The sequence below is a fragment of the Mastomys coucha genome, unplaced genomic scaffold (assembly GCF_008632895.1).
Source record: "Mastomys coucha isolate ucsf_1 unplaced genomic scaffold, UCSF_Mcou_1 pScaffold9, whole genome shotgun sequence".
Lineage (NCBI taxonomy): Eukaryota > Metazoa > Chordata > Mammalia > Rodentia > Muridae > Mastomys > Mastomys coucha.
In genome coordinates this window covers 38,929,810-38,957,302 of record NW_022196915.1, presented here as the reverse complement: position 1 = coordinate 38,957,302, position 27,493 = coordinate 38,929,810, and the positions used below count along the sequence as shown (strand labels likewise).

The following is a 27,493-nucleotide window of genomic DNA, read 5'->3' as shown; positions in this document are numbered from 1 at the left end:
CCTGTGCAGCCCATCTCACCGTGGTCACTCTGTTTCTAGGACACTGTATCTTCATCTACTCACGCCCATCCACCAGCCTTCCTGAGGACAAGGTTGTGTCTGTGTTTTTCACTGCTGTAACCCCTCTGCTGAACCCCATAATCTACACCCTTAGGAATGAGGACATGAAGAGTGCCTTGAACAAGTTAATTAGGAAAAGAGAAAAGTGAAAATGTTAAACCCTTAGGATTCTTGATGATCCAAACCAAAGCAGCAACTACATATTGTATTTACCAGATGATATGACTTACAACACTTTCTTCTTGTCCTATATCTAACAATCAAAGTAAATGCTGTGACTGGTAACATCTTCTACATTGTAGACATTATCATAGTGAGTGGGACTTACTTAATTATCTCAACAGTAGTAGTAACAAGTTCATCTAATTACAACAAAACAAAAGCTTACTCTGAGCAAATACCATGCTGAAAATCACCCTGCTACAAAATCATACACAGGGCTCAGGCGACCAAAATTGTAGCTCGGTGCAGAATGTGTACTTGGCATACAGGAGGTGCTAGGTTCACTTCCCTGCTTGACAAAAAAAATCACAAGATTGAATTTTAAAGCAGATCACTAACAGACTATTGTTCAAAGAACAGGGAGAAAATACCAACTTGAATTCATTATCTCATTCTGTTCCTCCTGTTTTTCAGTAACCAGTGGTCTAAACACCAGATTTCTGGACCACTCTCACAAACATTTCAATGTTTGCCTAAATGCCTTCTCAAATGCAGGCAAATGAAACAAAGGATATTTCAATATGAGTGGTGACAAAGAAAAACCTTGAGCCACTGAAGTTGCTAATTCTCTTGAGAGTTCATCCAAATCTGCCATCAGAGTAATGAAACAAGGACATTTTACTTCTTATCTCACATATACTTCCCAAGCATCAAACTTATACTGGACGATAAACATATAGTTACAAATACAGCAAATATATAGACAGTTCTACATGGAGTATACTGTCTAGTAAAAAAAAAAGTTAGCAACTAAATATAGTTATAAATGCAATAAGAAACAACAGAGTGAGTGCCATGGACAAGCAGGGTGGCTTGTCCTTCACTGAGCAGTCCTGGAAAACCTCTTTGAGTAAGGCCTGAGGTGTGAAACATGAAAAGAAACTAACCATGGAAAACAGAAGCAGCAAGCATTCCGAACTGAGGAAATGTCAGGCACAAAAACCTCTGTGGAGAGACTGCTTGCTCCAAGTGACAACCACTATGGCGGCAGCCTAGATAAGTAGGACAGGCTGGCAGCAGAGGGGGTCACTGGAGAAATGAAAATTCTGTGTTTGCTTTTCCGTAAAATGTGAAGATGCCAAAATAGGGTAAGCAAAGAAATGGGAAATGACATGTGAGTTTTGTTAAGTTAAAATAGATTTTTCTTATTGTGGTTGGCTGGTTGGTTGGTTGGTTGGTTGGTTGGTTGGTTGGTTGGTTGTTTTGGTTTTGTTTTGGTTAGTTGGTATGGTTAGTTGGTTGGATAGTTGGTTGGTTTTGGTTGTTCAAGACAGGGCTTCTTTGTGTAGCCTTGGCTGTGCTGGAACTTGCTCTGCAGACAAGGCTGGCCTCAAACTCATAGAGATCCACCTGCCTTTGTCTCCCCAGTCCTGGGATTAAAGGCATGTGCCACCACTGCATAGCTTATTATTGATTTTGAGACAAACTTTCATGTATCCTAGCCTAGCCTTAAATTTCTGATCCTCTTGCTTTTAAGTTCCAAACACGAGTTACAGTCATGAGCCACCATACTTGGATTAGTCTGTTTATTATGTAGAGAACTAAGCCAACTAAGCATTTATTACTAAACTAATAGTCACTTGATGTTGCTTCAAGTGCTGAAAGAGGACACCAACTTGAGTACATGGTCTATATCCAACTCCTTTAATTGCTTTGAGGTGGCCTGCACCACTTCAAAGAGGCATGTGACAAATGGAATTGGCAAACGAAGAATTGTGTCTCATATGTATGTGTGTGTGTGTGTGTGTGTGTGTGTGTGTGTGTGTGTGTGTGTATGAGAAAGTGGCTGGACATGGCAGCACCAGTTGTCATCCCAGCATTTAAAATGAGGCAAGATGATCAGGACTTCACAGTCAGCCTGAGCTACTTGTTAAGTTTAAGGTTAGCCTAGGCTACACAAGGATCTGTGTTTACAAAGGAGCATGTCATACTGGAAATCAGACATTCACTGTGATTCCATCAGCCAGAGTCACACTACACGTTAACCTGGATCTCCATTGGTGATTGGACAACCTGGAGCCATCAGCCATCAATGAGGATGCCATCAATAAATCCCTGGGCCAAAGGAAAAAAAAACTCTACTTTTAATGGTCCTTTTGCCTATAAATGCATTAGTAGATGATTTGAGCTTCAAAACCTATTTCAGTTGTTTGAAGCTTAGGCTATGCAAGCATGTGATGATAGGGGGGTATTTAAGGTAGGATATGTTAATTTCCCACAGACACATCAGCTCATTAATACCATGCTTGCTTCCCCTAAACCTAACTCCCTGGATAGCATTAAACCATATTTGTTCTTCTGCCTGGTGTAATAACTGAGCCAAGCTCTAAAATCATACAGCTCATATAAAAGAAATGTCCTTTACCTATAAGCAATAATAGGTATAAGAATAGATTTCCAAAGAGCACAAATAGAATAAGCAGGAATCGGCAGAGGATGATGCCTAGCAGTCACTAAAGTTGTCACTTTAAAATGGCCACTACTGTTTGCAATTGTGTGAATCTTCACAACTCTCTGGAGATATAAAGTAAAAACATCTAAAATGAAAATAATCATAACATTTTGGTTTTGCGGTTTTGGTTTGTTTGGTTTGGTTTGGTTTTAATCTTTTGGGTTTTTGTAACTATTTTTGAGACAAGATCTCTTGTAGTCCAGGCTCTCTTCAAATGCACTATATAGCTAAGGCTTGCCCTTAATTCATTATCCCCTTGCCCTCAACCCCCCCCCAAGAGCTATGCTTACAAGGCTGTAACACCTTGAATAGCTCAAAAGACCTTGACTCTTGTTCAACTGCTTTTTCTTCAACCACTGAATCTCTCAGGCACAACATTCTATGTAATAGAAAAATATTTTACTATTACAAATAAAGTATTAGCAGCTTATTTCTATATAATAGATATCAATGGGTCTGAACATCAATGCATGTAAATGTATACAAAGTAAGGTATAATTATTCTTTTCTAAATTCTTAAATATGAGGTTAGAAGTTATATCCAGACATTCTTTCTTCACCCTATATCACATGAGGCTTTTATTTTGACTTTGGTTTTATAAGAGTATTAAGGGGTAGATAATATTTTGAACATTATTAGCAACTAAAGAGTAACAGTTTTCATATATTAACATTTTTGTGAACAGCTCTTTGTTTGCTTAAACAGACCATATCTTTGCCCTCTCACTTTAATCATGTCTTGCCTTTTTGTTGCAGTTGGTGGGCCATTGACTCTGCACAGTGTATATCTGTGATGTATCTATGCCCATATTGTCTGGACCCAATTCTCCAGAATAAATTTGAGTTTTGTTTCTACAAGTAGCAGAATGTCTGTTAATATCCATTGGATTCTAAATTCTTTTCTAAATAAGCAAAATCCTCCACATGTACCACATACTTCTGACCTGCATCTCAAAATACATCATTAAATCTATAATACATCAATAAGTTCAAGAAATCAGGCTCTGAAATTGTAAACAAAGTTGCCCTCTTAACTTATTCTGATTGGTTGACTTTTCCCAAACAGGCTATAAAATGTTACTGGGAATGTTACCTAAATTGTTGTGTGTGCTCCTATGGTAAGTACTGACACTAATATTTGTATTGGCACTATAACCAAACTACTGTAACCTGGTGCTTTAAACACCATAAACACTGCATGGCAGTTCTGTGGTCCAGACATTCAATGCACAATGTGATCCAGACATTCAACAACCGCCACCCTGGACTAGCACCAGGTGTCAGGAAGATGACATGTTTTCTGAAAGCTCAGTTTCATTTTCCAATTTCTATAGGCCATTTGCATTCCAGGGCTGTTGGTCCCTTCATCATCAAGGACAATAATATTGACACTCCCGGTATCTTTCCTGGTTTCATCTCCCTCTGAGATTTTCTGCTTTCTTCTCCCAGTCCAGAGCTCTTGTTACTCTTGTGGAAGACCTGGATTCTGTTCCCAGCACCTACATGGTGGCTCACAATGATCTGTAACTCCAATTCTAAGGGACCCAACAACTTCTTCTGGCCTCCACAGGCACCAGGCACTTCTGGTATATACATATCCATGTAGGCAATGACCCATTCACGTAAAAATAAATAAATCATTTTAAAATAACCAGAAATAGAATTTGCATATGACCCTTCTGTACAACTCTTGTACATATACTCAAAGGACTTTATATCCTATTATAGAAACACTTGCACATCCATGTTCATCAAAGCTAAACTCACAACAGCTAGAAAATGGAATTGAAAAATGTTCATCAACAATTAGATGGATAAGAAAAATTAGATAGGGCTGGAGAGATGGCTCAGTGGTTAAGGGCACTGACTGCTCTTCCAGAGGTCCTGAGTTCAATTCCCAGCAACCACATGATGACTCACACCATCTCTAATAGGATCCAATCTAATAGAATCTTCTTCTGATGTGTCTGAAACCAGATACTCATATAAATAAAAGAAATAAATATTTTAAAAAGATAAATAGATATGATAGATAGATGTATATGTATAGATAGATAGTATTGTGTTATTCATCTGTAAATAAAAATGGAATAATGAATTTTTTTAGGAAATGAATGGGACACAATTATACAAAGTGAGCAATTCAGGCCTCATAAGACAAATGCCTCATATTCTCTCTCATATAAGGGTCTTGGTGTCAAAGCTTGTTTTGTGTACTTGAGCATAAGTGGAAACCAGAAATTGATCTTTAAAGGAGAAAACACACTAACCTATAATCTTGTAGGTTAAAAGTGAGAGGAAATAGGACACAGGGGTGGAAAAGTCTTTAAACATTGTGATAGTTTCAGTAAGAGTACCCCCCCATAGGTTCATTTGTTTGAATGCTTAATCATTAAGAGTGCCACTACTTCAAAGTAATTATTGAGGTTTCAAAAGCCCAAGCCAGTCCAAGTCCAATATCTCTCTCTCTCCTCTCTCTCTCTCTCTCTCTCTCTCTCTCTCTCTCTCTCTCTCTCTCTCTCTCTCTCTCTATCTCTCTCTCTCTATCTCTATCTTTGTCTTTCTGCTGCCTTTGGATCCAGATATAGAATTCTTAACTATTTCTCCAGCACCAGGTCTGCCTGCATGTTACCATGCTTCCTGCCATGCTAGTAGTTAACTAAACCTCTGAAACTTTAAACAAACTCCAATTAAATGCTGTCTCTTGTAAGAGTTGCCATGGTCATGATGTCTCTTCACAGCAATAGAAAATTGACTAAGATTGAAGTTGCTCCCAGAAGTATTGGGCAGGATTACAGGATCAGAGGTGCCATGAACAGACCTTAGGTACTAACTCCACAGCCAGTCCCACAACACCCAGAGGAAGATCCACTCCCAGGCACCTAACACTCCCAGGATCATAGAATCAGAGACGAGGAGGATACAACATCTAGCCCAACATCAGAAGTAACTGGGACCAGCAGGATCTGGGTACCCAGGAACTCTGCCTGACCAGTGACACAGGTTCATTCCTGTCTGTGCCAGTGCCCTGAGCAGATTTGGGGGGCAAACTCCACAGCCAGTCTCACAACACCCAGAGGAAGCTCCATTCCCAGGCACTCTAACACACCCAGGATCAAAGGATCAAAGGTGCCCTGAGCAGACCTTGGGTGTTAACATTGCAGACAGTCCCACAATACCCAGAAGAAGCTCCACTCCCAGTCACTCTAACATGCCCAGGACCACAGGATCTCAGGATCCCAGGATCCCAGGAGTTTAGTAACACAAGGATCTCAGGGTCCCAGAGGCAGCTTGACTACCAGGAGTTCTGACACAACCAGGATCATAGGAAGGAGAGGCTCCAGTCAGATATAGCGAAGGCAGAAAGCACTAAAGATAATCAGATAGAGGGAGGCAAGTGTAAGAACATAAGCAACAGAAACCAAGATTACTTGGCATATCAGAACCCAATTCTCTGACCATAGCAAGTCCTGGATACACCATCACACTGGAAAAGCAAGATTCAGATCTAAAATCACTTCTCATGATGGTAATAGAGGACTTTAAGAAAGGCATAAATGACTCCCTTAAAGAAATACAGGAGAACACAGGCAAATAGCTAGAAGCCCTTAAAGAGGAAACACAAAAATCCCTTAAAGAATTACAGAAAAACACAAACAAGTGAAGAAAATGAATAAAACCAATCAATACCTAACAATGGAAATAGAAACAATAAAGAAATCACAAAGGGAGACATCCCTGGAGATAGAAAACCTAGGAAAGAGATCAGAAGTTATAAATCTGAGCATCACCAACAGAAAACAAGAGATAGAAGAATGAACCTCAGGGGCAGAAGATACCACAGAAAACATTGAAAGAAAAACCAAAGAAAATGCAAAAAGCAAAAAGTTCCTAACCCAAAACATCCAGGAAATCCAGGACACAATGAGAAGACCAAACCTAAGAATAATAGGTATAGAAGAGAGTGAAGACGTCCAACTTAAAGGGCCAGTAAATATCTTCAACAAAATTATAGAAGAAAACTTCCCTAACCTAAAGAAAAGGATGCCCATGAACATTCAAGAAGCCTACAGAACTCCAAATAGACTGAACCAGAAAAGAAATTTCACCTGTCACATAATAATCAAAATACCAAATGCACAAAACAAAGAAAGAATATCAAAAGCAGTAAGGGAAAAAGGTCAAGGAACATATAAAGGCAGATCTATCAGAATTACACCAGACTTCTCACGAGAGACTATGAAACCCAGAAGATCCTGGGCTGATGTCATACAGACCCTAAGATAACACAAATGCCAGCCCAGGTTACTATACTCAGCAAAACTTTCAATCACCATAGACAGAGAAACCAATATATCCCATGACAAAACCAAATTTACACAATATCTTTCCACAAATCCAGCCCTTCAAAGGATAATATATGGAAAACACCAACACAAGGAGGGAAGCTATACTCTAGAAAAAGCAAGAAAGTAATATATCAACAAACCCAAAAGAAGATAGCCACACAAACATAATTCCACCTCTAACAACAAAGAGGAAGTAACAATCACTTTTCCTTAGTAGCTCTTAACATCAATGGACTTAATTCCCCCAAAAAGACATAGACTAACATTACTGGATATGTAAACAGGACCCAGCATTTTGCTGCATACAGGAAATGCACCTCAGTGTCAAAGGCAGAAACTACCTTAGAGTGAAAGGTTGGAAAACAATTTTCCAAGAAAATGGCCCCAAGAAACAAGATATAGCAGCCATTCTAATATCAAATAAAATTGACTTTCAACCAAAAGTTATCAAAAAAGACAAGGAAGGACACTTCATACTGATCAAAGGAAGAATCTACCAAGATGAACTCTCAGTTCTGAACATCTATGCTCCACATACAAGGGCAACCACACTCATAAAAGAAATTTTACTAAACCACACATCACACCCCACACAATAAAAGTGGAAGACTTCAATGCCCCACTCTCAGCAATGGACAGATCAAGGATATAAAAACTAAACAGAGACACAGTGAAACTCACAGAAGTTATGAGCCAAATGGATCTAACAGATATTTACAGAACATTTCATCCTAAAGCAAAAGAATATACCTTCTTCTCAGCACTTCACAGTACCTTCTCTAAAATTGACCATACAATTGACCACAAAACAGGCCTCAACAGTTACAAGAAGATTGAAATAATCCTATGCACCCTATCGGATTGCCACAGACTAAGGCTGGTCTTCAATATCAACAAAAACAATGGAAAACCCACATACACATGGAAGCTGAACAATGCTCTACTCAATGATAACTTGGTCAAGGAAGAAATAAAGAAAGAAATTAAAGGCTTTGTAGAATATAATGAAAATAAAGACACATCATACCAAAACTTATGGGTAAGAGGAAAACTCATAGCTCTAAGTGCATCCTAAAAGAAACTGAAGAGAGCTTACACTAGCAGCTTGACAGCACACCTGAAATCTTTAGAACAAAAAGAAGCAAATACACCTAAGAGTAGACCACAGGAAATAAACTCAGGGCTGCAATCAACCAAATAGAAACAAAAAGAACTATTCAAAGAATCAACAAAACCAGGAACTGGTTCTATGAGAAAATCAACAAGCTAGATAAACCTTTAGCCAGACTAACCAGAGGGCACAGAGACAGTATCCAAATTAATAAAATCTGAAATGAAAATGGAAACATAACAATGAAATATATCTTAAAATAATTATTGTTTGTTGAATATTAACATTTGAAAATATTATAATCATGTTCTATAAACATCATGAAAATTATATTGATTTTTCTCACTGTGCTTGAAATTAGCATTTTCTTAATATTTAACTTCAAAGAGTTTTTGTTACTTTGAAATTTTTAGAATATACTTTCTGATAAAATAATTTCTCTCCTAGGAATGCTGATAATTTTTTTAAGTAAACTGATTGCTAGACAATGTACACAGATATATAATGTATTTTAAATACTCTCTCACTATGTCAGGTGGTATCATAAAAGGGCTAATGCTTTTTTTTAATATTTTGTGTTCTTTTACTATGCTTAACTTCCAAAGAATATTTTATGTTTTGAAACAATTTGATATTCAACATTAGATATAGGATCCTCAGTTATGGATAGTATTAAATATTCATTAGTGATAATTTTAGGATATGAAAAGGTATGAATATAAAAGTTGAACAAACTTTTTATGTATTATTTGATTCTCAAAATACTCAATATTATTAATGCTTGATATATAAAATGCATTTAAATAATAAAAAAAGTTAAAAGGATTGGATATTGCTACAACAGGCCTGACCATATTTCTTGTTGGTGGAATGTAGACTTTGGGACTTTGGATTAAGAAAGCAAGCTGAGCAAGCCAAGGGAAGCAAGCCAATAAGTAATATCCCTCCATGGCCTCTGCATCAGCTCCTGCTTCCTGACCTGCTTGAGTTTCAGTCTTGACTTCCTTTGGTGGTCAACAACAATGTGGAAGTATAAGCTGAATAAACCCTTTCCTCCCCAACTTGCTTCTTGGTCATGATGTTTGTGCAAGAATAGAAACCCTGACTAAAACAACATGGTTACCTACTCTCTCTACTTCTGCTCAACATGGTGTTCTGTGGAGTCCTAGCTCCAACAATAGGACAAGAAAAGGAAATAAAAGGGGCAAAAGTGGGAAAAGAAGTCAAAGTATGTTTATCTGCAGATGATGTGATCCTACATATAAATGACCCTAAAGACTCTACCAGAAAACTTTTAGAGCTGATTGAAACTTTCAGCAAGGTGGGAAGACACAAAAATCAGTATCTTCAAATACAAATATGCATAGAAATAAAAGAAAAACAAAAACAATTATATACACAGTTGCATTGGAATAAACCTATTCCACAAAGTGAAACATTTCTACAATGAAAACATTAAATCACAAAAAAATCAATTGAAGAATATTCTAGAAGGTGGAGATGCTGCTGTTGTGTTTATAAATTGAAGGAATTAATAATATGAAATGTTATTCTACAAAAAGCAGTCTTCAGACTTGTACATTCCTCATCAAAATCTCAATGCCATTTTTCATATAAATATAAAATATAATCTTAAAATTCACATGTAAATACAAAATATCCAAAGCAAGCCTGAATAAAAGTAATAATGCTGGCAGTGTCACATACCTGAGTCAAGTTTATTACAGAGTTATAAAGTCACAAAAACAGCTTGGTATAAGCAAATAACTTGGCATGTAGATGGATGGAGCAGAACAGAGGAACCAAATGTAAGCCCACACATCAATAGGCACCTGATTTTTTAAGCAAAAATTTCAGAAATATACATAGAAGGAGAGGTAGTCTCCAGTAATTGATGCTAATAACTGCATATTTGTAGGTAGAAGAATGAAACTAGATACCTACATCTCACCATATACAAGAAAAATCAACTCCAAAGTTGTTAGAGGAGAAAGTAAAGAATGTAATTGAAAATAAAGGGTTGGAGAACAATTTTCTGAGTAAGACTCCTATAGTCACTCAGAAAATAAGGCTAATACTTAATGATGGAGCCTCATGAGATTAAACACTTCTGCCCTGCAAGGAAACCGTTATTATGTAAAAAAGGGACAAACTACAAGATGGAAGAAATTTTTGCAGCTTTACATCTGCCAGAGAGGGTTTACACCTAGAATACACCAAGAACTCAAAAAACTAAAGAAAAAAATCAAACAACCCAAACAATTAATGGGCAAATGAAATGAATAAACCATCCTCAAAAGATATGGTACAAGTAGTCAATAAACATTTGACAATTTTTCTACATCAGTAGTCATCAAAGAAATAAAAATTAAAGCTACATTGAGAGTCCATCTCTCACCAATGAGAATGGCATCATTAGGAAAAAAACAGCAATGTCAGACCCCTTGGAATGAGTTATATGTGGTTTTGAGCCATCATGTGGGTGCCAGGAACCAAACCCAGGTCCTCTGCAAGAACAGCAGCAGCACTCTCAACCTCTGAGCCATTTCTCTGGCCCCAACTCTATACTTCATCAACTACTGGAAGCTTCCTCCTCACTTAGGAACAAAGCTACATGTACTACAAAACTCCTGTCCTTCACTGTCCTATAGAAACTACTCAGCACAGTAAGACAGAAAGAAAAACAAATATCATGCAGATCAGAAAGGAAGAAGCAAACCTCTTATTCATAGATGATGTCATTACCAAGGTTGAAGATTTAAAACCCTACAGAAGATCTGAAGGGCAGCAGCTCACTTGTGACGTGCTTCCCAACATTTGGAAGGCCTTGTGTTCAATCTCTATCAAAAGAGGAATAGAGACAAAGAGGAAAGAAAGGAAGAAGAAGATGAGATGGTAAGGGGACATGAAAGACAAGGGAAAGAAATTCTGTCTAGCCCAACTTGTGATTGAATTTAGCAATGTCAACGGAATAAATATAAGTATATATAATTGCATATTAACAATAAGCATATAAAAATGAAATTAGCGATAACAATCAATAAAGCAAAACACTCGTTCCTACCTGCCTTCAGCGCTTCTCTGAGCCTGTAATGCTAACATCAGATTGCAGTGTCTTTCTCCTTCTAGGTTAGACTCAATACCAAAGACTTTCCAGGGACCTTCCTGGCTGTTCATCACTGAATTGGTGCTGCTAGGACTGAATAGGTGCTTTATGGACTCAGCCTACTGGCTCTCTGACTCTCTGGTGTGCACACAACCACTGTTAGAATACCCAGCCTCTAAAATGGGAGAAAAGATACTGTATCCCTAACAGCTTGAAAATTAAGACTATAAAATGAACTGATGATAGACAAGTTAATAATTTTTGTCTTATTTTTTATACTGTTTATTTAATGTGCAAGTGGCATTTCACTGTGCCATTCTCATAAATTCAAGTCATTGTATTTTCTCTCCTAAAGTGCCCTCTCTTATGCCCCACCTCTCATTATGATAATCATACATACATATATATATATATTCTTAGGTCATATATGTGTATATGTGTAATATGTATGAGAAACCACATGTGAGAAAAATTAGGAGATATTTGCTTCTTTCCCCGTTCTTACCTTGCTAGTTCCCATCACTCTATTCTTTTAGATACTTCCTGTAAAGTGTTCATCAGTCTGTCTTATTTATATAGAGGGGGGTTTTTTGTCTATAGGAGTTCATGTACAAGTGAAAATATGTGATTATTTGTATTTCAACTCTACCTTGCTTTTATTTTTGAGGCAAGGCCTCATGAAACCCAGGCTGATTTCAAACTCACAATATAGCCATAGCTAGCCTTGAACTCCTGATCTTCCTACCTCCCCATGCCAAATGCTGAGGTTACATGCATGAACCACCATGCCCAATTCAGGCTTCTGTCACTTAATATAGTCATCTACAGTTCCATTTATGCTCCTGCAGCTGATAAATTTCATTCTTCTTTACAGTTGAATAAAATCCACTGTGTATATTTTTTAAGAAACAAAATATTTGAAGACAAATTTAATAAATTGTGTTTTATTATAAAGTCAAATGATATTATTAATGAAGAAACTAAAGGAAACATAAACAAATAATGGGATCTCTCAAATTAGAAGATTGAGGTTGAATATTTTTCAGTTTAGTTCTCTTCCAGGTTGTCTATCGAGATCATGTGACCACAGCCCAAATTCCAATATTTTCCTATGTAAACAAACATTTGCCCAGATACACAAGAAAATGCATAACATTTTGAGAAAGATTGATGAGGTCATATAACATCACTGAAAGCCCAGTATAAAACTAAAATAGTCATGACAGTGTGCTCATATGTAAGTATAGACATAAAAGTCAACTTATAAAAACAAAAGTCAATGTAAAGAATTACAAATAAAACCATTGGTCTGAGGTCAGGGACTCCTAGGGAAGAGTTAGGGGGATTGAAGAAGATGAAGGGCATCACAACCCCATAGGAAGAACAATGGTATCAACTAGCCCGGACCCCTCAGAGCTCCCAGAGACTAAGCCACCAACCAAAGAGCATACATGGTCTGGCCTGTGGCCCCTGACACACATGTACAAAAAGACTGCCTTCTCTGGCCTCAGTAGGAGAGGATGCACCTAATCCTGTAGAAACCTGATGCCCTAGGGAAAGGGAATGCAGGGGGCTTGGGGAAAGGTGAGAGTGGATAGGTAGATGAGGGGGGGCACCCTCTCATAGGCAATGGGAAGAGGGAGTGAAGAACTCTGAGAAGGAGGACTGGAAAGGGAGCCACCATTTAGAATGTAAATAAATAAAATAATTTAATAAAAAAAATCTACACTTGAAATATCAAGTCTTTTTCAATAGTAATAATATAATAATAAAATAAACATCTCAAATTGTGCCATATCAAGCCAATGGATGAATGAAACGAATCTCAAACTTATATCATACAACATACAAAAACTAAAACCCAAACATTACACACCTAGAATTTAAGATGAAATTATAAAATTTGCAAAGTAAAACAGCCCAAAATCTTTAAAGCTTGGATGTACACAGATTCCAATGTGAAAGGATCAACCACAAAAATAAAAAGTCATAATCAATGTAGTCAAAGTGTTCAGTCTTCTGAATATTTTATTAAAAAATGAATTTTCCTTGGGCAGTGGTGGCACATGCCTTTAATCACAGCACTTGGGAGGCAGAGGCAGGCAGATTTCTGAGTTCAAGGCTAGCCTGGTCTACAGAGTGACAGCCAGGGATACACAGAGAAACCCTGTCTTGGACAGAGAGAGAGAGAGAGAGAAAAAGAGAGAGAGAGAGAGAGAGAGAGAGAGAGAGAGAGAGACAGAGACAGAGAGAGAGAGAGAGACAGAGAGAGAGAGACAGAGACACAGAGAGACAGAGACAGAGACAGAGACACAGAGAGACAGAGAGACAGAGACATAGAAGGAGGAAGAGGAGGAGGAGGAGGGAGGGAGGGAGAGAGAGAAAGGAAAGAAAAGAAAAAGAAAGAAAGAAAGAAAAGAAAGAAAGAAAGAAAGCAAAAGAAAGAAAGAAAGAAAATGAATTTTCGGAGCTGGAGAAATGGCTCAGTGTTTAAGAGCACTTGTTACGTACACATTTAGGATGTGGTCACAACTGTGGCTGTCATCACAACGTCCCACCCTACCCCCACTCCACCCCCCCAATCCTCACACACACACACACACACACACACACACACACACACACACACATGATTTCATGAGCAAATTCGTCTCTGCCTGAGATGCTTCATGGCAGTTTTTACCTCCTCATTTCTCAAGGTGTAAATGAGAGGATTCAACAAAGGGGTGACCACTGTGTAAAAGACCGATACCACCTTGTCAATAGAGAAGCTGGAATCTGGCCGAGTGTAGAGGAAGATGCATGGCCCAAAGAACAGGGCAACCACCATGAAGTGGGCTGAGCAGGTGGACAGGGCTTTCCGACGACCTTCCGCTGACTGTTTTCGAAGAGAAAACAGGATGACTGTGTAGGAAGTGACCAAGGCTAGAAAACATACGAGGGAGATGGTTCCACTATTGGACACGATCAGAATCCCTGTAAGGTATGTATCTGTGCAGGCCAGCTTGATGACGGGAGGTACGTCACAGAAGTAGCTATCGATAATGTTCGGGCCACAGTAGGGTAGACGAATAGTCAAGAAGGTCTGCACAAGTGAATGAACAGTGCCCCCCAGCCAGAGTGCAAAGACAAGCTGTACACAGATCTTCATGTTCATCACATTGGAGTAATGCAATGGGATGCAGATAGCCACATAACGATCATACGCCATAATCGTCAGCAGAAAGATCTCCGCACAAGCGAAGAGATGTAGGAAGAAGAGCTGTGCGATGCAATTGTCAAAGGAAATGGTCTTCCTCTCTAAAAGCAAGCCCTCCAACATCTTGGGTACGGTGACAGAAGAGTGGCAGATGTCAATGAAGGACAGATTGCTCAGAAAGAAGTACATGGGATTGTGGAGACGTGGAGTGAAGACTATGGTGACAACAATGAGGATGTTCCCCAAAAGTGTTAACACGTAAGTGACTGTGAATGGTATGAAAAACAGAATCTCCAACACCCAGTCGTCAGTGAGGCCCAGGAAGACAAATTCAGTCACTCTTGTTTGATTAAGAGCTCCCATCTAATGAGCGTTCCGGAGAATCTGTGGGCGGGGGGTTAAATTTTAAATTATCCTGAGTAATACAGGGATGAAATAATTGAAATGACTGTTTTTCTATGAGGCTTGGCATGAATATGTAAGTTATTTTGAATCCATTTTTTTTATCTGGATCTTTTCATTTCAGAATAATCCACCAAGAATAGTACCAGATTTGTTCCAAAATCATAAAACTCCGAGACCACTCATTATTTGATTTCTGTTATTAAAATAATTTTTTTAAGATTGATTGATGATTGATTGATTATATCTAAGTACACTGTAGCTGTCTTCAGACATTCCAGAAGAAGGCATCAGATCACATTACTGATGGTTGTGAGCCACCATGTGGTTGCTGGGATTTGAACTCAGGACCTCTGGAAGAGCAGTCGGTGCTCTTAACCACTGAGCCATCTCTCCAGCCCTGTTATTAAGATAATTAACCTTCAAAACTTTAACAGTCTTTTGTTTTTTCCAATGTGAGTTCCTTTTACATCTATTAAAATACTATTCATTTTTTTTACTTCATTTTTGTATTATCTCAAAGTATTGACTTTAGAAAATTATCCTGATTCAATAAAAGTCTGTTTCTCTTTCATAATTATTTTATGGTACTTAACTATAAGAGAAAGTAAGAGATTTAGTTTTCATTTCCATAAACTAAACTGTTCTTTAAAAGTACAGAAATAACAGAAAGATATTAAAAGCCAGGACACCAGGAAAACTGGCTGTGAGATACTATTTCCTAGAAATGACAGAGAAGCTTCACCAATGATACATCAATATGGCTACCTAAACAATACCAATAGACACACTAGCATACAAGAAGGGAACCTCATGGGGCCCCAATCATAACAAAGAACTACAGACAACAAGAAATGATGAGTGGAAGAGATAGTCTTCCCCTATTTGGTTATCCAATACAAAGTGACCAGCCCTGAAATTATATGTACACAGTACACTAAACACTCACAGACTGAACAAGTTGTGTTTATATATTTATACATCTGTATATTCATGTATAACTATTGTATATATACATATATTATAATAAAGAAAAAGAGGCCATGATTTGGGAAGGAGCAAAGGAGGGTATATGGCAGGGTTTAGGCAGAGGAAAGGGAAAGGGGAAATAATATAATTATATTTTAATTGTAAAAATTAATTTTTTAAAAAAATAATAACCACATGTGACTCATCTCTTGCCGCACTTTGCAAGTGTCTTGTACTATGTAGGTTTGCAAGAAATATCTTATTTGCACTAAACTAACTTATTAGATATTGTGAGTCTGATTCTGCCTTCTCAATTGAACTAATAAGCCCAAAAACTGTGATTCTTTCAGTTCTGTAACATAACTTCGCTGCCAGGAAATTTGTCCAAATACTATCACATTGTTCCTAATTGTACTGGTTGGGTGAACATAAACTACAAGAATTTAGAAGATAATTATCACAAATCACCCTAAATGAAGCTTTGATCTAATTATTTCAGTTAAGGTAAGTTAATCTCATACAGTATCCAAATTACAGAAAAAGCTAAAGGCAGAGGAATTTTAACTCTTGTACTATGTGAAGCAACCTAACAGTCATGGATCAAGTTGGGGGGGGGTGTCTCTATGAATGGCTGAACTTAACTAGGCTTGAATCCACCCATTAGGAATGATGGTGACAAGAGAGCTATTGAAACAGTACACAATGGTGATGTTTGATAGTATATTCTTGATGTTCTGTTACATGCGTGCTCTCTGTCAGTTATCAAAAGACAAAAAGAAGACTGGAGAAAATGTCAGAATACATATGACAGAAAAGGAGAATATTCGCTAATTCAAAGACCCTTAAAATTTGATAGTAAATACAGCTGATCACATTGAAAATGATTAAATACAAACCCAATGACCACCGGAATGGAATCACAAAGGAGACGTGTGTCTGGTGACAGTCATTCAGGAGAGTTGAGAATAAAACCAAATACATTGGTTTTTGTCACATTGACAAAGGCATGAAAAATGGATTCAGTCTTTACATACTGTTACAGTATTCTTAAGACCTTTTGTGAGAAATAAGTTGGCAGTACTGAAGAGAATTTTAATGTCTATACTTCTAGACCAAGAAATCCTGTTTTCAGGACTGAATTTCATAGAACTAAGGGAACTGGTAACTATGAACTAAAGGTACACTCATTTACTTTTTAGTAATACTTTTTAATAAAATGAGGTATTGGAAACAAACAATGCTTATCAATACAGGAATAAATGTTTTTTTTAAGTTTCTTAATATTTATCTTATTATTTTAAGAGTATGTGTGTTTCACTTGAATGTATGTCTGTGCAACATGTGCATACTTGGGACATTGAGAACTAAAATGATCCCGTGGAACTTAAGTTACAGACAGTTATAAGCTGCCATATGGATACTAGGAATCGATACAGGGTCCTACAAAAGAACAGCCAGTGTTCTTAACTGATGAGCCCCATGAATAAATAACTTTTGGTACGGGAACAGTATGGAATATACTGTGTCCATTAATGAGCTGGATGCATGTATAGAAACTTAAGATAGTGGTTCTCAGCATGGCTGTCGATCAGGACTACTTAAATGATTTTTATAAAATTTGATGTCCCATCTCATCTCAAACAATTCGTCTTTCCTTGGTGATTTCAATATATAGTCAAGATCACAAACAACTAATTTCAAAGTCTAACAAAAGAATCTATTATGAATATATTGTGAGTCTTGGAAAAGGATGGAGAGAACTGAAGGGACAAATAATGGAATCAAGAGACATTTGTGTATACATATATGTGCATGTATATATATTTTTAACATACACATATAATTATTCATTATTTCTACTTGTGTATATTTCTAAAATAGTAGATTTGAAGAATATAAATTTTAATATTATTTACTTCCATAAGCATGAGATTAAAAAGAATACAAATATTTTATTAATTTTTATATTACATTCTATAATTGTTTATATACTAAACATGCTTTAAAAAGAGAATATTGAAAAATGTATGGAGAGAAAAATATCAAAATTATGGTGACTTCATAGAGTTGTAAGTAGTTTTATTCTTCTCTACGTCTAAGGAATTATAATGTGTTTATATTGTTTTGTGAAATGGTCTCACAATGCTGCTTAGGCTAGCCTAGAACTCCCTTTGTAGCCCAAGCTGGCCTTGACCATATAACCTTCCCATTTCAGCCCCATAAGTGCTAGAGTTACAGGCATGCACAAACATATCTAACTATTGTTATGTCTTTTATAAAGAAATATGCTTGTGTTGGGCATTATCTCGATCATCACTAAAACATGAACCACATAACCATTTTGGTTTGATTTGGGTTTTTTAATGGTACTGGCAATTGCACCTATTTAATGTAACCTACTAGGCAAGTATTCTACCACTCAACCTGTGAAAATCCTCAACCTATGAAGACTTTCAAATACAGAAAAGATTAGACTTAGTGCCTTGCAAAATAAGACTGTTAAATAAAAAATATTAAATTCAAATTACTGAGTAAAAATTAAGAAGTTCCTCTTTGGGGCTGCAGTGTAGCCCTGTGGTCAAGCATTCACTTAACATACACAAGGCTCTATGCTTGATACTTAGCAGATGAAATGGAAGAAGAAAGATGGGGAAGGGGGAAGGAAAGAATTCCTCTTTTACTGACTTAGTAGTAACCCTTTTAAAAAAAAAAAAAAGTCTGGATGTTGTAGCACACACCTATAATCCTAGAACTTTGAAAGTTAAGGGAGAAGGCTCAAATGTCCCAAAGCCCAGTGCTAAAGCCCAGTGCCATGCTGCTTAAAACACACTAAACAAGAAGTAAGCAAGCAAGCATGCAGTGGTCTTCAGGAACAGTGGGCTCTAACCATGCACCCCTTGAAGAAAGGGAAATATTTTATTTTTCTATCCCTATAACAAAGTACTTGTCACACAAAAAAAGGAACTCACTAAATACTTCTTAGCTGAAAAAAAAAAGTAATATTACAAATAGAAAACAGTAAAGAGACCAAATGTTGGGGGTACAAAATGACCTCAGTAGACATGTACTCTGCAATGGAACGGGAGAACCAAAGGACCGGAATCCCCACTGGGCACGAGGAGTGTGGCCAGATGTGCATTGGGAGGCAGTGAGAACTGAGCTTTATTTAGGTCCTTTGCTTGCCTGTTTAGCTTTTCCTGAGTTCCCACAGCAGTTCCCAAACACAGACAGTAATGACTTTCCCTCTTTTCAATTCCTCTGTTAAGAATCTGCTGAGTCACTGCAGATTAAGGGCCTTTGCTTCCAGACTCCCCAGTTTTAGCCTACTGGTGTCCGTCACTGTATCAGAAATCTCCAAACTGTGTCTGTCTGTCTGCTGCCTTATGTGTTTCTACCTGACCTTTATGTGAATACTGCATGTGTTTCTACCTGACCTTTATGTGAAGACCGCAGGGCCAAACCTTGACAAAGATACCCTTAGAAAGGGGCTCCTTTTGCAAAGGGAAGCCTCAGTGCCCATCACAGCTGCCTACCAATTTAGCTTCAGGTAAATCTATAAAATGCTGGGCTTCCAAGACCTTACTTGAATGAATCCAGTATGAGAAAATGTCCTACACTAATTGAATGTCAGAGGGTTAAAAGAGACAGGGAGGTATACTCACAGAGAAGATGCGTTAAACTTTTTAACAGTTTCACATTCTAGTAAAATGGACTGTAGTCAGTTTCAGGAATGTTGTGAGATTTCTTCATGTTAAGATTAAAACACAGTCAGGCAGTGGTGGCACATGCCTTTAATCCCAGCACTTGGGAGGCAGAGGCAGGCGGATCTCTGAGTTTGAGGCCAGCCTGGTCTACAGAGTGAGTTCCAGGACAGCCAGGGCTATACAGAAACCCTGTGGGGGTGGGGGGGATCCTAATCACCACCTCTCCTCTGTTTGGTGGTTGCTTGGAAAATTGAGTCAAATAAATTCTTAGATCTTTTACCAAATAGTACTTAGATTCTTATCTGGTTTTTTTGTTTCTTTGTTTGTTTACAGTAGGCTGTATCAAGCTTCTTTTTAAGACTTGACTCTTTAGCATATAAATGAGATTGTGTGCCTGGTGGTCAACCAACACTGAAAAAGAAGCCTCTGAGAAAGAAAATCACACCCAAAGAGACACTCCAGTACTTCCAATTTCACAAACGCATGCAAGAGTGCAGTCTCGATGAGCCCCAGAGAATGACCCTCCCACATAGGGAAGCCTAGGCAGCCAAAGTAAGCCACCATGGCTCAACTAGTCCTCCATTTCTTAAGCTGATCCTTACGATGAACTTCAGAGCATGGAGGGGAGTTTTCCTCTGGTAATGAGTCAAACAAGCCAAAAATAGGAACCACATCCGAGTAAGGAGGCTTCTTTTTTGGAAATTTTTTTTTCAAGCTCAGTGTTCATTCTATGAACTCTTTTCTATGAATTGTGCTGGTAATTTAAACACAAAGAAGCAGAGGGAAGAGAGGGCATTGATCCCTCCCAACCCAAGACCCCACAGCCCAGTGATTCTTTCAGTAATCAGAAGAAGCAAGCGATACAGAGTAATAGGAAAGGAATCAAGTCATAGCCTCAAACATCTTAAAGAGTCTTGAATAGTAGGTAGATAGATAGATGGATGGATAGATAGATAGATAGATAGATAGATAGATAGATTGATTGATTGATTGATTGATTGATTTATATGTCCATGTCCATGCATGCTTAGGGGGACAGTGAAGAGTGTGCAGAGTGTAAGTGGTGTTTTGGGGATGTGTATACCTGTGCCTATGTATACACACACATGTCACACATGTGTGTTTGAGCTGAGGGGGTGCATGTGTTTCACCTTTAGTGAAAGAAGCACATTAAAAAAATACGGCCGACTCTGAATGCAAAGGAGGATTAAAATGAGTCTAAGTTAAAAGTCCCATTAAGCTTCTAAACCATGTCGATACAACTTATCTGCTAAATACCTGGGAAAGAGCCTGGTTCAGTGCTGTGCCACAGTCGTCAGGGGCAGACCCACAGAAGCAAGGGAAGGGCTGACAGGCACATACCAGTGTTCTCCAGCAGTCCAGTGGTGATTCTTACAGTGGTACTATGCTCTTTCATTCACCTTCCTCATAATTCCTTCCAGAAATAAAACACAAACAGTGACATATTTTAAATAAATAACAGATTCTGATTTAGGTAATTGGTCTTCTATGTGAATAATTATATAATTGTAATATTGGTCCTTTGGGGTTGTTTTTTTAACATTTTCCTTCTCTGAATGTTCTGATTTATACTTTCAAATGTATAAATGTACTTTCTGATCAAGATAAGTAGAATTAGGCCATCTCTCTAGTACCACTGTAAGCAGTCACTAAGCATGGCCACCACTAGAACTTACATTAATACCTCCCCAGATTTGTCACTCAGAAGTAAAATGTGTGTTGTCCAAATTTTGCATACAAGAAAAGTATTTATTCTGGGTGATATAAATATGTGGCATACTTGAGGAGATATGGCCTGATACCAACATTAAGTTTAAAATTTTTGTTCTAGGAAAATGTAAATTGTTAAGGAATCTATGACAAATCAAGTCTAGTTAATCTTAGGTTCTTTTGTTGGCCAGATGAATTTATAAACACCAAATGAAGACCTTTTCTGAGTTGATATATTTGAATATACTTGGGTAAGTCTCTTCATTCTCATTAAGAAAGAAGGAAAAATTAACACTTGAAATTACTATAATAAAAAGCATTATACATCAATTCAGCTATGCCATGGAACCCAGTTGTTAGTGACCTAGCTATTTTTGTGGTGGTATTTTTATACATAATTAAAACGTAAATGAGTAGAAAGGCAAATGATCCTTAATGTGGGCAGGCCTTAACTACTCACTAGAAAGCCTTACAAGGCTGAGTTTCCCAGCAGAAGGAAAACTCCACCTTCAATTCATTCATTCTCTCTCTCTCTCTCTCTCTCTCTCTCTCTCTCTCTCTCTCTCCCTCTCTCTCTCTCTCTCTCTCTCTCTCTCTCTGGACAACTGTGCCTAATAGAGTTTTCTTGCTTGCAATGCTTGCAATAGCCTTAAAAATGCCAGTGTAGTCAAAGAGAGGAAAGATCACCATCCTGTACACTCTTAGAAGAGAACCATCCCTGGAAGAAGGCTTTATCTCCTTCTAGCCCTGGTCCACATCCATTTTAAATAAATAACAACAAACCATTTATAAAGATGAGGTAGCTATAAAGACTTGTATCAGCCAACCCAGTAGCTCTGTTAGACTCTCTGTATGGCCCAAAGCAATAAATAATAAATATATCTTTATAGACAAGATCTACCTATCTTACCTGTTTAAAATAAATTCTCCCAACTCACAACAGAAACCATCTATCCCATACTTCCATTAGTGATTCAATCCTTCTATACCTAGGATACAAAGTCACAGAGCACAAATCCTGCACTGGGTGTATTTGCAGGCTTGCGGCTCTGAGGTTTTTATCAGTCTAACCCAAGATCTTGAAGTTGTCACTGGGCGGCTCTAATTGAACTTGAAATGATTGTTTAATGGCTCGACTTGAACCTGCCATCAGTGAATACCCAGGGGCATTATTAAAAGTTTCATGAGTCAATGTACTTCCTGTTATTAGTCTCACTCATTTAGCAATTTAATAAATGGACAATAAACCCAATAGCCTCTAAATAAGGAAGAGTTACAAAGCTTTTGCAGTTTCCATGACAACAGCTTGTGTGGACATGATACTAAGCATTGCACTGCACACCATGGATGTTAAGGTCATTCACAAGTAGTAAAGCAACTGTGAAATGGAAGACGGTTTTTAGAATTCCATGTATGTGAAATACCCAAAACAGGCAAATCTGTAAAGATAGAAAGTACATTAATGGTTCTGAAGAGCTGAAAGGAGGGAGAAAGGAAGACTGCCAGACAGTGTGATCCTTTCAGAGATGTCGAAGATGTTCAAAAATTAAGTTGGATTTTATGACTCCATTAGTATACTAAAAAATATTGCCTTGTGCATTATAACAATAAGGTAAGTGAACTGTGGATGATGTAAATCATCCAAATATAAGCTTGTATGTTTTTGTCCTGATCTACTTTTTATTGTTTTCATTAATTCTTTTAAAATTTCATACATTTGGCCATATTCACCTTGCTTCCATATCTCTCAATCTACCCTCCATTCGATACACACCCAAATTTGTGTTCTTTTTTTTAACTTGAGTCCAATAATTGCTATCTATATACTTGATATATGTTAGACCTACCAGGGGAAACCCATCTAAAGTAAACTAACATGCTCTTCAGCACCTAGCATCTACAAATAACTCCTTATCTAGGAGTGTGGCTTCATTGCCTGCCTACCCACTCCATGTTGAAATTTGGACTAGCATGAGCCTGTACGGATTTGTACATGCTGTTGCAACCACTGCACATTCACATGTGAAACTGCCCCACTGTGTCTGGAAACACTGGCTCTTTGTAGTCATACCACTTTTAGCTCTTGAAACCTTTCGGCCTTTCTTTTGCAATGACCTCTGAACCTTAACAGAAAGATATGTGACATAGACGTCCTTTTGGAGCTGAACATCCCACAGTTACTTGTGCTCTGCACTAATAGTCATCTACTACAAAAAGAAACTTCTGTGGTGAAGGCTAAAAGGTGTATAAATCTATGGATATAATAAGTTTTTAGGAGTTGTTTGGGTTTTTTTGTTATTTTTTGTTTTGGTTTTGGTTTTGGGGGTTTTTTGTTTTTTGGTTGTTTTTTTTTTTTTGGTTTGGTTTGGTTTGGTTTGTTTTTTTGGTTTTGTTTTTTTGTTGTTGTTGGTTTTTTTGTTTTGTTTTGTTTTGTTTGAGACAAGGTTTCTCTGTATAGCCCTGGTTGTCCTAGAACTCACTCTGTAGACCAGGCTGGCCTCGAACTCAGAAATCTGCCTGTCTTTGCCTGTCAAGTGCTGGGATTAAAGGCATGCACCACCACTGCCCAGCAGGAGTTGTTTTAATACTATACACCATCAGCAGAGTAACATGGCTGAAGTAGGTTCTTCCCTAGGGCCTATGATCTATCCAGCCACAGGTTCTTGACCCCAATAACTGTTACAGGTATGAGATTTATCTTTTGGTAGTGGACCTTAAATCTAGTCATAAAGTAGATGGCTATTCCCATGACATTTATGCCACTATTGCACTGATGGGCATATCTTGCCAAGCTGGCCATTATTGTTGCTCACAAGGCTCATAGCTACCTAAAGCTGGTAATTATTTTTCTCTTCCAGTAGTGTGCATAGCATCTTCCAACCCTATGAAAGCTAGCTAGTATAAGCCTTCCAAGTCAGTGCCAACTTCATTCCTCCGCATCCTATTACTCAAGTATATGGTATTTTCAGCAATATAGTTTTGCCATTAAGTTCTGGAGGGTAACTAATAGCAATGACATTAGTCTATAATATTTGGAGCTCTATGTGACCTCACTGGCCAGCAGATCCTTAAGAGGTAACCAATTCCTAGCACTGGGCTTTTTCTTTGTTAGTCTGAGTTATCTAGTAGGATCATTGTTGCCCTAGTGTAGGATAACTCCATTCAACTTCTCTCTATAGACATGAGTTTATATTTTAGGACACTTCTGTGATGTTAGTTTTTCATAGGACTTTTTTAGACGGTCTCTAGTGTTAGTTGCCCCCTTCATATTCCTTCCTCTCCCTTGCCCTCCCATTTACCCATCCCATTTATCCCTTCTTACCCCATTATTCCTTTCCCATTTTATATAACTGTATTCTCTCTTCCCTCTCTTGAAAGCCCCCTCCATGACCTCTTATTAATTTCTTGATCTCAGTGGCTTTTCTAAATCAAACACACAATCTAAGGCTTCAAAGAAACCATCCAAAACTGAGAGAAAATATTTTATGTTTGTCTTTGTGGGCCTGGGTTACATTACACAGAATGTTTGTTGTCTGCTCTGTCCTCCACCTGCAAATTAATTTCATGATTCTACTTTTCCCATTGTGTAAATGTGCTACATTTTTACTAACCATTCATCCACTGATGGACATCTATACTGTTTCCATTCCCTTACTGTTGTGGATAAAGCAGCAATGAAAATGGATAAGCAGATATCTCTTATAGAATATATGTATATATTCTTATAGAATATGTATGTGTATGTATGTATATATACATATACACACACATATATATACATGTATTCTAGCTATTAATCCTCACTCAGATGTGTATCTGGTAAACATTTTGCTAATTTTGTAGGCTGCTTCTTTCCTCTGATGATAGTGTCTTTTGTTGTCCTACAGATCAATAGTCAATCTTAATACCTGCACTACCAGGATCCTGTTTAGAAACCCCTTTCCTGTACCTTTAAGGTCAAGCTTATTCCCTTCTTTCTCCTCTATCAATTTTGGGGTTACAGGTCTTATGTTGAAGTCCTAGGTCTACTTGGAGTTGAGTTTTGTGCAGAGTGAGGGCTAGAGAGATGTTGTTTTATTCTTCTACATGCAGATATCCAGTTTGACCAACACCTTTGTTAAAGATGCTGTCTTTTCTCCAAGATGAAATTTTGAAATCTTTGTAAAAAAGAAAAAATTAGGATTATAAGCTCATATGTAAGTCTTCAGTTCTATTTCACTAGCTAATGTATCTATGCTTTTTTAATATTAATGTGCTATAATATAACTTGAAACCAGGGATAGTGATTCTTCCAGTAATCTTTTTACAGTTGAGTCATTTTCTTTTGTGCTTCTACATGAGATTTAAGGTTATTTTTTTCAGTTCCTGTAACAAACTTTGGTGAAATTTTAACAAGATTACAGTGAATTTGTAGATAACTTTCAGTAGGACAGCCATTTTCACAATATTAATCCTGCTGATCAGTGAGCATGAGATATGTGTCCACCTCCTTACATCTTCTGCCATTTCCTAAATTTCTCAATGTAAAGTCTTTCACTTACTTGCTTAGATATATTCCAAGATATTTTCATATTTTACGCTATTCCCTAATTTCTTTCTTGGTATATTCATTATTTGTAAGGTTACTGATTTTTGTGTGTTAATTTTGTATGCTTGTGGTGGTTTGAATGAAAATAACCCCCCTAGGCTCATTAGAAGGTGTGGCCTTGTTGCAAAAATATGTCACTGGGAGTGGTCTTTGAGATTTCAGAAGCTCAAACCAGGACCAGTGTCATTCTTTGTTCCTGTTGCCTGCTGGTACCGATGTAGAACTCTGAGCTACTTCTCCAACACCATGTATGCGCACATGCCACCATATGCCCCACCTCTAAACTTTAGGCTGCCCCAATTAAATGTTTTCCTTTATAAGAGTTGCAGTTGTCATAGTGTCTCTTCACAGCAATAGAAAGCCTAACAAAGACAGAAGTTGGTACCAGGGACTGGATATTGCCATGATAGGCCAGAGTATATTTTTGTTTGGAGAAATGTGGACTTTAGGACTTGAGAGTATAAAAGCAGCTGAATGCTTTAAGCAGGATTTAATGAACCATACTAGAAACATGAAAGACAATGCTACTAAGGGTAATCTGAACTGTGGGGGCCTGGCTCAAGAGGTCTCAGAAAGGAAGACTATTAATATGTAGCCTAGGAAATGGTTCTTGTGATATTTTGGCTAAGAATGTGACTGCTTTCTGTCCTTGTCCAAAAACTGCCTGAGACTCAGTTGAAAGGTTATGAATTAACAGCTTTTGGACAAGACATTTCAAAACAGCCTAGCATTGACTGTGTTGCTTAGTTGTTAGTGCCCAGTAATATGAACATCTATAATGAAGAGCAAGCTGAGCAAGGAAAATATAAAATAAACAGTTTGAAGAGAAAAAGAGCACCAGGAGAAAGTTTAAAGAAATGCCTGATGCTAAATGAAATAAAGGGAGTGGTGACCTCAGGTCAAGACCACACACAAGCTTCCAACATATGAAAAGTTGTGGGTCTTCCTTCTCCCCAGGGTTTTTGGCCACCAGCCCATGAGGACAAAGGGAGCAGAGTCATGAACTGGGTTTTGTATGACCCACAAGTATGATAAAAATAACAGACTTATCTCTGAGATCACTTTGGGAAGATAAATCAGGGAAGATTACTCAGGATTATACGGTTTTGGAGAAGTGGGAAGGAATATCCAGCGTAAGCAAAGATCATTGACTGAAGGCTAAGGTATTGAGATATTATTAGAAGTAAGGAAAGTGAACCTGTAATCTAACCAAGGCTACAAGACTCTCTGCAGGTAGAGAGTATGGGGGTTTCAAACTCCCCAGATAAGGTCAGAGAAGAAGCCCTACTGGTAAAGGGAATTCCCCATTTTGTGCAGAGCTCAGAAGACTCTCCAGGCAATGGTAGACTTCAACCTTAAATAACATGGCAACAAAAAGTAATTAAGGAAAAGGGCCAGACATAGTGCCACTCACCTGTAATACCAACACTAGGGAGGCAGAGGCAGGTAGATTTCAGAGTTCAAGTCCATCCTGGTCTATAGAGCAAGTTCCAGGACAGTAAGCTTAGGCAGTGAAAGAAAACAAAAATCTGGCAAAAATATATTTGAATAAGAGGTCCATATTCCAGCCCTAACAAGCAGCAGAACATGGCAACTTCAG

General features: G+C 37.8%; 1 protein-coding gene and 1 long non-coding RNA gene across 2 annotated transcripts; both read right to left on the bottom strand.

The window, feature by feature from the left end:
- Positions 1–10: 10 nt before the first annotated feature.
- Positions 11–27,352, bottom strand: LOC116084292. The gene is made up of 3 exons (XR_004116066.1): positions 27,308–27,352; positions 20,853–21,009; positions 11–175 (listed from the first exon to the last, which is right to left on the bottom strand). It is a non-coding gene; the product is annotated as an uncharacterized LOC116084292 (long non-coding RNA).
- LOC116084288 (olfactory receptor 1509) lies at positions 13,893–14,862 on the bottom strand. Its single transcript, XM_031361146.1, has one exon. The coding sequence runs from the start codon at positions 14,860–14,862 to the stop codon at positions 13,936–13,938; it is 927 nt and encodes a 308-aa protein (XP_031217006.1). The 3' UTR covers positions 13,893–13,935.
- Positions 27,353–27,493: the final 141 nt, after the last annotated feature.